Here is a 12,518-nt window from a genome sequence, read left to right on the forward strand (position 1 = left end):
GCCCTTTCCGCAGCCTCCATGGGCCCGGGAGGGCTGGTGCCTCCCGGTGCCGAGCAGGTGCCGGTGCCGGTGCCGAGCAGGTCCCGGCGCCACCAACCCGGTGCCCCCCGGGACTGAGCGACCTGCCCCCGGGCGGGTGCCGGTGCCCGCCGGTGCCGAGGCCCCTCCCGGTGCCGGCGGCGCGCAGGACCCGGGGCGGGGCCGGGGCGGGGCGGGAGCCCCGGGCGGGCCGGGCCGGGCCGGGCCGAGCCGAGCCGGGATCAGCCCGCGGCGCCGGGGCCGCACCTGCGGAGGGGCCCGGGGCGGCGGGGGAGCCCAGCCCCGCGGCCGCAGCCCCGCGGCGGGCGGCCCGGCGGCACCATGCCGGTGATGAAGGGGCTGCTGGCGCCGCAGAACACCTTCCTGGATACCATCGCCACCCGCTTCGATGGCACACGTAGGGCCGGAGCCGGGCCGGCGGGGAGCGGGGGGGGTCCGCGCTGGGGACGGCGGGGCCCGGGCAAGGGGAGGCGCTGCCCCCAGGAAAGCGGCGGGGAGGGCCGGGGCTCGTCCCGGCACCGGAGCCCCCGCGGCTCGGCGGGACGCGACCGTCCACGCGCCCTGCGTCGTCCCGGGGAGCCCTCGCGTCCGTGGCCGGGCTCGGTGGTCCCGGACCCCCCGTATCCCCCGTGTCCCGGGGAGTCCCGCGGTGCGGCAGGGATGCTCTCCCCGCTGCCGCTCCCCGCTCCCGCTGCCGGGGCCCGCGGTCGGTGCCGGTGCGGCCGCGCTCAGCACCAGGGACAGAGCCCGGGCGCGGCGGGAGGGGCAGCGCGGGGCCGGGGGCCCAGCCGGGGCCGGGGGCCCAGCCGGGGCCGGGGCGCAGGGGAGTCCCCGGGGAGGGGGCACGGCCGGGCTCACCCCGCCCGGGCCGCCCCGGGAGCCTCTATGGGTCCGGCTTTGCCCCCTCCCGTGCCCGCGCCGTGGCCGGTCCCGGGGGGGACGTGTAGGTTGTGTCTGACCCCGCGGTGCGCAGGGGTCGGGGTGCTGCCCCGAGGAGCCCCCGGAGCCAGGGCACTGCTGCGACAGAAGTCGTGGGGCCCTCGGGAAGCCCCGGTGCTGCACAGGGCAGCCAGCCCACCCCGAGCCCCCGGTTAGCAACGTGCCTGCTTGCTTGGGGTTACGACCCTGGAAAGGTGGATACCGGTAGCGGTGTGTTTTGGCAGGGGCGGGGAGTGGGGCCTGTGCTGTCCCAGTGCCGTCCGTTTTGTGGCCACTTCCCATGGCTGGAGGTTCTGGCGTGTCCCTGGGAGCTGGGCTCCCCTCCATGTGCTGGGGCCAGGATAGATTAAGGCCTTGGCATGTTGGGGAGGGGATCATGCCAGGGTGCCACGTGCCAGCTCCCGGAACTGCTGGCATCATGCAGTCACCTGGGGACAGGTCGTGTTCAGGGCTGACCCCAGCCCCCCCCCCCAAATCACCTGGAGCAGGGGCCTCCCAGGCCAGCTACCTGCAGGGCTGGATGTCTCACCTTGCTGGGAGGGACCAGCATGAAGACGGCACTGGGAGCCTGCAGCCACCTCCCACAGCACCGTTGGGGCACCAGGAGCACCCCTGGGTCATGCGTTGGCTGCGATGCTGGGCCAGCTCCTGGCCTGGCATGATATGGAGTATCCCAGATGACACAGGGTGTCACTTGTCCATAGGAGCTCTCATTTGGGATGTTACCTTTGAGACTGCAATGCGTAACGAGGCAGCCAGCCCACTGAGCCTTCCCCAGCTCAGATTGAGCTGCGCCCAGAGATGCCAGGGCAGAGCTGCATGTGCCGCACACTGGTCATCCTACGACTGTCTCTCCACAGGGGCAGAGGCCAAGCATGGCACCGGGGTCCACATGCCCCTGCCCCTCTGCTGAGCTGAGGAGAATTCCCCCAGTTCTGCTGTGGTGTTAGCAAAGCCCCTGGACGCAGCAGGGACTGGTGTCCCCAGCTCTGCTGGTCCTGGGCTCCCCAGGGCTGGGTCTGGCTCTCTGAGGAGGAGGGCCCCTGCGGGAGCTGCCTGAAATGGCCCAATGCAAAGCCCTGGGAATTTGCCCCGGGGAGACGGGATTTGCCCCACAGCACCCTGGCAGCATCCTGCCGGCACCTGCGCCAACCCGCCTTCCAGGCACTTTTAAACAGTGTCTGGCTTTGCGGGTTTGATGTGTCTCTTATCGGCTTTATCTGCCATGGAGAGGGGCTTTAGCTGCAGCGATATGCCATGCGAGTTAACCCTGCCTCTCCCAGGCAGCCGCTGCCCGCTGGGCCTGAGGGTGCCCATCCAGGCAAGCTGGCCACCATGGCAGGGGGCTGCTGAGCCCGCCAGAGCTGCTTCACCCTTCTTGGCAGAGCTGCTCCCACATGCAAGCCCTTTTTTTTTTTTTCCTAATAACACATCCTGGACAACACCGTAATCCTGGCTCCCCAGAGCCAAAATCTGGCCTTAGTCACAGCTTCAAGCTATTTTTGCTTCTCCAAGCTAATCTGGGGTTGAGCTGTGCTGTGGTGGCCCTGCTGCACCCCCATCGCACCAGGGCTGCCTGTGGCTGCCATCCCCTCCTTCCTGCAACCTCTTCTGCCCTTGCCTTGCCTGCACTGTCCTGGCACGGCTCTGCTGTCAGTGCATGGGCGCTGTAATCTCCCTCCTTTGCTGTGAGAGGGGGCAGATCATGTCTCGCCTGCTGCTGGTGCCTGGGTTGTGGGGGTGCAATGGTGCTGGCCTGGGGACCCATGGGCTGGAGACTGTGTCAGGGCTGGAGACATCCCGGTCTGCCCTCGCTGGGTGCAAACACAGCCCACACCAGCTGTGCACCCCGCTTCCTTGGCACCCTTTTAGCACGAGGCCATCTGTCCCACTGGCACAGAGCCTGCAGAAAGGAGCCGCTGCAGCCCTGGGGGTAGAGCCCCTGCCTGGCCCACGGCTGGGGGGCTGTGGGGTGAAAGCGGCCACTCTGCGGCTGGGCAGGGCGTAGGGCTCACAAGGGCTTTCTTCTGCCTGGTGCCATCTCCCCAGTGGCACAGGGGTGATGCTGAGGAGGCTCCGTGGTGCTGTGACAGATCAAGGATGCTGCGTTTCCCCTTCACCTCTGGCTTGTGCCAGCTTGGCATGGGCCCTCAACTCACCCCAGGCTCGCGGCTTTTCTCCTACCCTCTCGGCGGGTGCCACCATGGTGCCGTGGTGCTGTGCCTGAGGCTGGAGGTCCCAGCACCGCAGCCTGGCGCCTCTGGGCTGGCAGTGCCTGGCCAGGTTTGCCACTGCTCCCACTAAGCTGCCTGAGCCCCGGCAGGAGGTGGGAGCGGCAGATGGCGAGGGGGAGGCATGAATTGCCTTGCTCAGGATCGCGTCTCTGGTGATGGGAGCCAGGAGCTGGATCTGGGCTCCTTCCCCTTCCAGCGTGTGGGGCTGGGCTGGACATGGACTGTGCAGTCCTGCCTGGGATGGGGCCTTGGGGGCAGCAGGGCAGGGGATGAGCGAGCTCTGGGAGCGGCTGGGGGCAGCCGGCAGCTGGCCAGAGACCTGGCTCCTCTTCCCAGAGGGACCTGAGGAGGGCCGGGAGGGCTGGGCTCCCCTTCACGCTCCCAGGGTGGCCCAGAACCCTCAGGGGCAGCTGCGTCTCCTTTCAGACAGCAACTTCATCCTGGCCAACGCGCAGGTCCGCCGTGGCTTCCCCATTGTCTACTGCTCTGATGGTTTCTGCGACCTCACCGGCTTTGCCCGCACTGAGGTCATGCAGAAGAACTGCAGCTGCCGCTTCCTCTATGGGGCCGAGACCAGCGAGCCCATCCTGCAGCACATCGAGAAGGTGCTGGACGGCAGGCAGGAGTACCAGACTGAGGTCTGCTTCTACAAGAAGGGTGGTGAGTGACACATGGGGCCGGGGCCCTGCCCATGGCTCCAGCTGGGACGTGGCCCCGTGCCAGCCCCGTGGTGAAGCCGCTGAGCAGCAGGAGGACTGTCCTGCCTTCACTGCTCCTCTCCCCCACGCAGGAGACGCGTTCTGGTGCCTGCTGGACATCATGCCCATCAAGAACGAGAAGGGGGAGGTGGTGCTATTCCTCTTCTCCTTCAAGGACATCACAGAGAGCCAGGGCAAGAGCCATCTGGTTGACAAGAAGGAGGGTGAGCCGTGGTTGTGGGATGGGGATGGGATTCGGGGAGCGGTGTGAGCAGTGGGCACGTGACAAAAGGGTTCCCAGTTCCCTGCTAGGTCCTGCCCGCCTTTGTGCACCCATGCAAGGAGGGGTCCCCAAAGCAGCCCCTGCTCTGTTGCACCAGCAGTGGCACAAGCGCTCCCACTAACCCAGCATGTCTTGTCCACTGCAGAGAAGCAGAGGAGCAAGAAGCCCGGGAGCTCGCACCTGCGGGCTGCGCGGAGGCAGGGCCAGACGATGCTGCACCGGCTTAGCAGCCAGTTTGCCTGCAGGGACCGCAGCGAGTTGAAAATCAACCGTGTAAGGACCTGGGGGAGCCCTCGACTTCGCCTGGTGCCTCCCGGGCTGAGGCTGCGAGTGGGCTGGCTGCACTGCGGCTCTCCTGGGACCAGCCCCACAGCAGAGCCCAGTCTCGCTGGGTTGCTGTTCCCATGCATGCACCTCACTGGCCTCCCCAGGCACCAAAATGCCCTCCATCCTCAGCAGCCGCACCATGGTCCAGGCTGCAAATGTGGTTCGTTGGCAGCAGCAGAGAGACCAGCGGGTGCCTGGAGCTTGCCATGGGGAGAGCAGATCTTCTGGCAGCTCTTGCAGGGCTCTGTCTCTCCTCACACATTAGCTGGGGAAAACCCAGCCACTCACTTGCGGTACAGCTGTGCCGGCCCCGGGGAGCACCGTTACCAGGCTGCAGCAGGGCTTCCAGCAGCAGCAGGGACCAGTGTCGTCTCTGTGCCAGCCTATTCATGTGGCTGTGGTGCCCCAGCACAGGGTCCTCGGGCATGGCCGCAGCGATGGGCACCGCCTGCAGATGTGGGGCCAGGGTGGGGGTCTGTCACTGGCCGAGAGCGGCCAGGGGCCCAGAGCTGGCAAGCAGGCAAAGGGTTTCAGTATGCCAGTCTTGAATCATGGGGGCTTGGGGGGGAATGGGCCCAGCTCTCCCCTTGCCCAGGCTGGGCTCTCGCTGCCCCCCAGCAGCATCATGTCCCTGCAGAGGGTGGGGGTGGCTCTGCCCCAGCACGTGAATTGGCACCTGGGACAGTTCTGGGCAGCAGCTGGCAGTGCCAGTGGATTATTGATAATAGCATTAGCATAGCATTAATTTATGTGCTGTAATCGGGCATTCTGTGCCCGTCTCTGAGGGTGACCCCAGCGCAGCCCATGTGGAAATGTGTGTCCATCACCCCAGGCCAGCGGGACTCAGGAGGAGAGGGGTGCTGCGGTGGCCTCCACCCCTCGTGCGGGATGGCCCCTGTGCCATCCGTGTGCCACCCTGCCGCTTGCTCCCCCAGAACGTGTTTGAGAACAAGCCGTCCATCCCCGAGTACAAAGTGGCCTCGGTGCAGAAGTCCCGCTTCATCCTGCTCCACTACAGCATCTTCAAGGCCCTCTGGGACTGGCTGATCCTGTTGGCCACCTTCTATGTGGCCATCACCGTCCCCTACAACGTCTGCTTCACGGGCACAGAGGACAGCCTCTCAGCTGCCCGTAGCACCATCGTCAGCGACATTGCTGTGGAGATGCTCTTCATCCTGGGTAGGTCCGTGCCCGGGGCCAAGCACCCATGTGGGATGGGGGACATGGCTGGGTGGGGCAGGGGTACGGCCAGAGGAGCGGACCTGAGGGGTGATGGAGAGGGGAGCTGGCATCGCTTTGCCCCTGCCCAGTAGGGGGAGCCGGGTTGGCCGTGGACCCCGGCCCCACTCCCCAGGCCATGGCAGGGGCAGTGAGGGCTGGTCCTGCTGTCCCTGGGGCAGACATCATCCTGAATTTCCGGACGACGTACGTAAGCCAGTCGGGCCAGGTGGTGTATGACCCCCGCTCCATCTGCATCCATTACGTGGCCACCTGGTTCTTTGTGGATCTGATCGCCGCTCTGCCCTTCGATCTGCTCTATGTCTTCAACGTGACCGTGGTGAGTGCCACTCGTGCCGCGGGCAGGGGGCAGCCCAGGGGAGGGGGCCCCTTTCGCAGGGATCTGCTCCTCATGCGCCTGTCTGGGAGCGGTGCGGGCAGCGAGGGGAAGCAGCGACGGCATCTATAGCAGGAAGCCTCCCACGCATCTTAATTTAACCAGAGGCTGCCACAAATGACAGTAACTGCCAAGGCACCGCTCCAGGAGCTGCAGGCAGGCACCCGCCCTGCACCCAGCACCCAGCACACCTGTGCTCTGCCCAGGCTGCGGAGCAGCACTATGTCTGAGTGCAAATACCCTGTGCGCACACACCATTGCAGCGAGGAGCACTTGCACGTTACCTGCTCTGGCAGGGAGGTGACCACGCATGCGGGCACACAGGGCATATGCTGGTGGCGAAGGCAGGTCCCAGCCTGAGCCTCCCCAGGCTCTCGAGGGGCCCTGCAGCGCAGCGGGTGCGATGGGCTGCGCAAGTGTGCCACTGGCATCAGCCCCTTCCCATCCTCTGCTAATTGGGGCAGGGAGGGGAGGAAGGAGGCAAGTGCAGAGGCTGTAATTATGCTTATTGGAGGCAGAGCAGCGTGCAGGGAGGACAAGGGGACAAGGGCGCTTGGGGCTGGAACTACCCCCCTGAGTCAAACCCGGCTCCACTCGTGCCCCGGCGGTGCTGCCCAGCAGGAAAACAACCGTGGCCGCAGTAGGGGCCGTTGCTGCCGCTGCCTCTGCCGGGGCCAGGCGAGCTGGGGCACACAGGCAGCAGTGCCCTGGGAGGGGAGACTGCAGTGCAAGGGCATAAGCAGCACTTTCCTGCAGAATGCCGCCAAGGGACCAAGGTCTCAAGGCTGCAGCTGCCAGGATGGGCAGGGACCATCTGGGCAGTGGGAGCAGAGCTGAGCCACCCAGGGAGTGGGTCCATCCTGACCCACCTTGGTGGGATCTGAACCCAGCATCTGCTCTGGCACAGCCCCTGCTCGATGCCCCTGCCTGGTCTGTGGCCTTGGGCTCCTGCAAGGTGCCCGGTGCAGCGCTGGCAGGAGGCAAAGGACGAGACAGGAGCTTTGTGCGCGGTGGGAAGCCCTGGGGCGGTCAGCATCGCTGCGCGTCCAAACCCACCTGCCTAAGCCAGGGCATCTCTGGCTCTCTTTGTCCAGGATCTCTGCAGGCAAGGCACAGCATCTTGCTGAGACTTCCCCTTGCAAAAAGATCAGCTTTCTGCCAGCACAGCTTCACCAAACGCAGCCTCTGATAGCAAAGCCACTGCTGCCTGCATCCCTCTCCCACCAGTCACCTCCCTCCCCTCTCCAGCACCCCAAATCTCCCGGGGTGATTCGCTGTCCTGACAAGCTGTGACCCTGGCTGCCTGCTGGGCACTGGTGGAAGGCTGCTTGGGGACGAGCTCTTCCCAGCTGGCCCCATAGCCCACGACCCTCCTGGCAGCTGTGGGGGGTGGCGAAGGGTCCCTGCCCTGGGGGGAGGCAGGAGGGGTCCCTTCCCATCCCTGCCTGCAGCTCCGCTGGGTTCACCCGCCTGCCCTGCTCCCCAGACCTCGCTGGTTCACCTGCTGAAGACGGTGCGGCTGCTGCGGCTGCTGCGGCTGCTGCAGAAACTAGACCGCTACTCGCAGTACAGCGCCATGGTGCTCACCCTGCTCATGTCCATGTTCGCGCTGCTGGCCCACTGGATGGCATGCATCTGGTACGTCATCGGCCGCAAGGAGATGGAGAGCAACGACCGCCAGACCTGGGACATCGGTGAGTGAGGCTGCCCACCTGCGGGGGCTGCGCAGGGTGGGGGCGTGCTGAGGACGCCTGGCTTGCCCCCCGTGCCGCTGCATGCTGCTGCGTGCCACTGGCAGGAGGGAGCAGGCAGAGGGCAGTCCCATGGGACAAAGCAAGGCTGGGGCAGGGACGGGAGCTGTGCTGAGCACCAGGCCCCTCGGCAAGCGCTAACCCCTGGCTGTGCTTGGCAGGCTGGCTGCACGAGCTGGGCAAGAGGCTGGAGGCTCCCTACATCAACAACTCAGTGGGGGGCCCCTCCATCCGCAGCGCCTACATCGCCTCCCTCTACTTCACCCTCAGCAGCCTGACCAGCGTGGGCTTCGGCAACGTCTGCGCCAACACCGACGCCGAGAAGATCTTCTCCATCTGCACCATGCTCATTGGGGGTGAGGCAGGGAATGGGGCAGGGCTCGGGGGGGGGCTTCATCTCTGGCTGCTGGAGCAGTGGGTGCGGCAGGTACCCAGGCATGACAGGGCACTGGGGGGAGGCGATGAACACGTGTGCCCTGTGGGACAGCCCTGGGGCTGGGGTTAGGGGAGAAGGCCCCTGTGCTGCACCCCTTGGCCCCACATTGCTGGCGAGGACAGAGCCCAGACCTTGCCTGGGGCCCTCGTATGCCGCAGCCCTCCACCCAGCCGGCCCCTCAGCGGGCCTGACGCTGCCCTCCTGGCCCCCAGCACTGATGCACGCCGTCGTCTTTGGCAACGTCACGGCCATCATCCAGCGCATGTACTCCCGCCGCTCGCTCTACCACACCCGCATGAAGGACCTCAAGGACTTCATCCGTGTCCACCGCCTGCCCCAGCAGCTCAAGCAGAGGATGCTGGAGTACTTCCAGACTACCTGGTCGGTGAACAACGGCATTGATGCTAACGAGGTAGGAGGTGTTGCCCGGGCTGGGCCAGCCCCCCCTCCGGCCCCCTGTCCTGCACCCAGTGTGGGGGTGATGGGGCTGGCAGGGCCAGCTATGAGTGTGCAAGTATGTGTGTGTGTGTGTATGCGTGTGCAGATGTGCACATGTCCATGCTCTGTTGCTGGAGGGACCAGAGCTGGGTGCCAGGACTGGGACAGATTCCTGCCAGCTTGGGGAGCGGGACAGGCATGTGGAGCAGAAGCAGCCCATCACCGCGGCCAGAGCTGTCCTGTGTTTGCCAGCTGGCACTGCTGGGCTCTGCCAAGGCAGCCAGGGCAGCTGAGCAGCGAGATGCTCTGCTCCAGCAGGGGATCTGTCCCCTGGGGCTGGCAGGCTGCAGGGAAGGCTGCTCCCTGCCACCCACATCCCAGCACCCCGTCCCCGCTCTCCCCAGCTGCTGCACGACTTCCCTGATGAGCTGCGCGCGGACGTGGCCATGCACCTCAACAAGGACATCCTGCAGCTGCCCGTCTTCGAGACGGCCAGCCGGGGCTGCCTCCGCTCCCTCTCGCTCCACATCAAGACCTCGTTCTGCGCCCCGGGGGAGTACCTGCTGCGCCAGGGCGACGCGCTGCAGGCCAACTACTTCGTCTGCTCTGGCTCCCTCGAGGTGCTGAAGGACAACGTGGTCCTGGCCATCCTGGGTGAGGGCAGGCGGCATGGGCTCTCCCCCAGCCCCTTCTGCTGCCCAGCTGGGCAAGGGGTCCGGGGCTCGCACTGCTAGCCCACCCCGGTGCCCTCCTGCAGGCAAAGGGGATTTGATCGGAGCCGACCTGTGCAGCACGGACCAAGTGATCAAGTCCAATGCGGATGTGAAGGCGCTGACCTACTGCGACCTGCAGTACATCGGGCTGCGGGGGCTCTGCGAGGTGCTGCAGCTCTACCCCGAGTATGCCAGCAAGTTCACGGCGGACATCCACCAGGACCTGACCTTCAACCTGCGGGAGGGCAGCAAGATGGAGGTGGGTGCGTGTCCTCCCTTGCAGGCCCCTTCCCGTCCTCACAGCCCCGGAGACCGGAGCAGGGCTGGGGCTCCGCACGGCCACGGAAGGGGAGTTTGTCCGCTCCCTGCTTGTGGTCCCCAGGCTCTGAGGCCAGGGCAGGGGCTGCGGCTGTGCCGCCCCAGCCATCCAGGTACGTCCCGTCCTGGCTCCTCTCGGCTCTGCGCAACCCGGGGAATTGGAAGCAAGAGCATTTGCAGGGCAGGAGGCTGAGGGGGATGGAGGGCTTGGAAATGGGGGTGGAGGGGACCGGGGGGCACCGTGGGACAGCCAGCTGGGGCATGGCCCCCCTGGTGCGCAGGAGGCAGTGCCGGGGGCTGCCGGGTTTAGTCACGCTGCCGACTCTAGCAGCCAGGGGGATGTTCTGCTGCAGAAATAGCTCTGCAGCACTTTTCCTCCCCCGTCTCTGCTGCTGGCTCTGTGCTGGCACCAAGCAGCTGGGGGCTCCTCCAGAGCATCTCCCCCCGGTACCCACCGCCCCCCGGCCCTGTAGAGGTGGGGCAGGAGGTCGCTCTCTAGATCCCAAATAGCCCTACCAAAACCCAACGTGTCCATCGCCCAGGAGAGGTATAGATAAACCAAGGGTGGATGGATGCAAACGGAGCTTGCCAGGTCCTGCAGAAGCCCTGTGCACCCTCCCCTGGCCAGCAGCATGCGCCCAGAGGAGCCGATGCTCTGATGGCGGAGCTGGGGCTGGGAATTGAGGTGCAGCCGCGGTTCCGGCTCGGTACACACAGGCCGAGGTCGGGCAGCTCATCAGCGTCATGACAGCAGCAGAGGAAGGAGAGCAGGCAAGGGGCTGCAGAGGCCAGCACTGGGGCTGACAGGGACGGGGGCTGATGCGCGGTGCTGGAGGTGATTTGGCTGTCCAGGGGGGCACTGAGAGGCTGGGAGGGCTGTGTGCCAAGGCAGGGAGCGGGTGGGCACGTGCCCGGTGCTGTGTCTGCCTGTGGCCAGTCCCCACGCAGCCGTGTGGGGATCCCACATGCTGCTGAGCCGGTGTCATCTGCTGTCCCCACAGGGGCTCTGCCGCTACTCCCGGTCACCGCGGCTGTCGCAGGCACCACAGGTTTGTGCCATGCCGGGGGTGGGCGGAGGGGAGGACGGGGCAGGGGTGGCCATGCCCGGCTTTGGCACCTGCACAAGGACCAGCCCTAACCTCCTCCCTGTGCCTGCCCACAGCCTCGTCCAGAGAGTGGTGCTGCCCCGGAGAAGCCCCTTCCCTCCATCCTGGAGGATGAGGAGGAGCCTGACGAGGTCTTCCAGCACTCTCCCGCCACCATGACCCGCCGCAAGCTGCTGCTGCCCCAGCTGAGCAGCCCGGCACGCCACGGCTCCCTGAGCAGCCTCCTGGGCGATGAGCTGTGCCAGGTCTCAGCCCTGCGGCGCAACTGCCGCTCCCCAGCCCGCTGCAGCCAGGGCCGCAGCCCCTCTCCACAGTGCAGGAGGGATGCCCAGCTCCTGGAGCGGGAGGGCGGCATGGGCAGGAGGCCGGCCAAGCTCCTCATCCCCTCCCTGCATGCCTACGGCCCCCCGGACCTCAGCCCCAGGTAAGGCTGGGACATGCCGGTGGCTTGTCCCGCTGCCACGTGTTTGTGCTGGCCGGGCTGCGTGGGGCCCCCAGGAGGCCACTGGGAATGGTGGCAGAGGGGCGAGGGGGTGACGATGGCCAGCCCTCACCCCCTCCCTGCCCTAGAGTTGTGGATGGGATTGAAGACAACGGGGGGACATCAGAGCCACAAACCTTCTGCTTCAACACGGACCCCCCGCTGCAGAGCGTGGCGAGGGACTCCCCCGTGTCAGGTACCTCTGGCAGCTGCCAGGCAAGGCCGGGGGCACTGGCTGCGGGCCTGGGGGGCTCGGGGAGCCCTCTGCCACCGGTCGTGTCTTCCTCAGCAGGAACCAATGCAGGCGGCCCAGCCCTGGCAACGGAGGCGGAGGAGATAAAGCAGAACATCAGGAGGCTCAACCAGGAGGTGCGGCGGGGGCCGGGGCAGGGAGTGCGTCCCCGAAAGCACCGGGGACACTTGGCTGGGGGTGTCTGCCGGGGCTCACTGCTCTCCCTCCCCTTCCAGATCAACCACCTCAACCAGGAGGTTTCCCACCTCAGCCGGGAGCTGCAGCGCATGATGGAGCTGCTCCAGGGCCGCCTGGGCACCCCGCAGCCCCCCGCCTGCCCCTACCGCCTGCCTGCCACCGCCTCGATGCCCCCCCAACCCTCACCACCCTCCGTCCCAGTGCCCCCCTCACCCCCGCCCGCGCCCCCCAGCTCCCGCAGCTCCCCCTCTGCCAGCCCCCAGGCCAAACGCTGCCCTGTCCGCAGCCGCTTGGCCCACACCACCGCCAGCCCCCCCATACACCCCTGGGTGGGCGCCGAGTGGCCGTGCCCACCGTGGGGGGACACCCCCAGCCCTGACCCCCGCCAGGCCTCGGACTCGCAGCCCCTCTCGCTGCCGCCCCGCTCTGCCCACTCCTTCCCCGGCTGCTCGGCTGGCAGTTGGCCCCGCGCCTGCCTGCAGCCCCGCTCCAGCTCCACCAGCTCCCACTGACCCCGCGGGCACCGGGGTGGTGGGAGGGGGCCCTCGCCCTGGGAGACCCTCACCCTCGGGGCACTCTCGCCCACCGCCTTGCTCCCGCGGGAGCACCCCAGGGTGCAGCGCTCGCCCCGGCCCGACACCAGCAGGGATTTTGATACGATTTTATACTCTTTGCCCACGGGGTCTTTTTTACAACCAGGCCAGGCCCGA

General features: G+C 66.8%; 1 protein-coding gene across 3 annotated transcripts; it reads left to right on the top strand.

Annotated features, from left to right (window-relative positions):
- Positions 1–350: 350 nt before the first annotated feature.
- KCNH4 (potassium voltage-gated channel subfamily H member 4) lies at positions 351–12,365 on the top strand. Of its 3 annotated transcripts, XM_076357073.1 has the most exons (16): positions 351–436; positions 3,639–3,872; positions 4,003–4,134; positions 4,339–4,466; positions 5,456–5,699; positions 5,921–6,078; positions 7,622–7,829; positions 8,048–8,242; positions 8,535–8,734; positions 9,165–9,414; positions 9,518–9,732; positions 10,793–10,840; positions 10,954–11,321; positions 11,468–11,574; positions 11,668–11,747; positions 11,847–12,365. In XM_076357073.1, the coding sequence occupies exons 1-16, from the start codon at positions 361–363 to the stop codon at positions 12,318–12,320; spliced, it is 3,117 nt and encodes a 1,038-aa protein (XP_076213188.1). In that variant the 5' UTR covers positions 351–360; the 3' UTR covers positions 12,321–12,365. The 3 variants fall into 3 exon arrangements, with proteins under 3 accessions (XP_076213188.1, XP_076213189.1, XP_076213190.1); XM_076357074.1 differs by lacking the exon at positions 4,339–4,466 and having other exon boundaries at positions 3,643–3,872; XM_076357075.1 differs by lacking the exon at positions 4,339–4,466 and having other exon boundaries at positions 374–436.
- Positions 12,366–12,518: the final 153 nt, after the last annotated feature.

Source organism: Aptenodytes patagonicus, chromosome 20 (genome assembly GCF_965638725.1).
Source record: "Aptenodytes patagonicus chromosome 20, bAptPat1.pri.cur, whole genome shotgun sequence".
NCBI classification, from domain to species: domain Eukaryota; kingdom Metazoa; phylum Chordata; class Aves; order Sphenisciformes; family Spheniscidae; genus Aptenodytes; species Aptenodytes patagonicus.

Bases quoted from the DNA above. Each gene is read 5' to 3' on its own strand.
- KCNH4 (XM_076357073.1), top strand. From the start codon at position 361: ATGCCGGTGATGAAGGGGCTGCTGGCGCCGCAGAACACCTTCCTGGAT. The intron at 7,830-8,047 runs GTGAGTGAGGCT...TGTGCTTGGCAG, and splicing joins CCGCCAGACCTGGGACATCG to GCTGGCTGCACGAGCTGGGC. The intron at 11,748-11,846 runs GTGCGGCGGGGG...CTCCCCTTCCAG, and splicing joins TCAGGAGGCTCAACCAGGAG to ATCAACCACCTCAACCAGGA.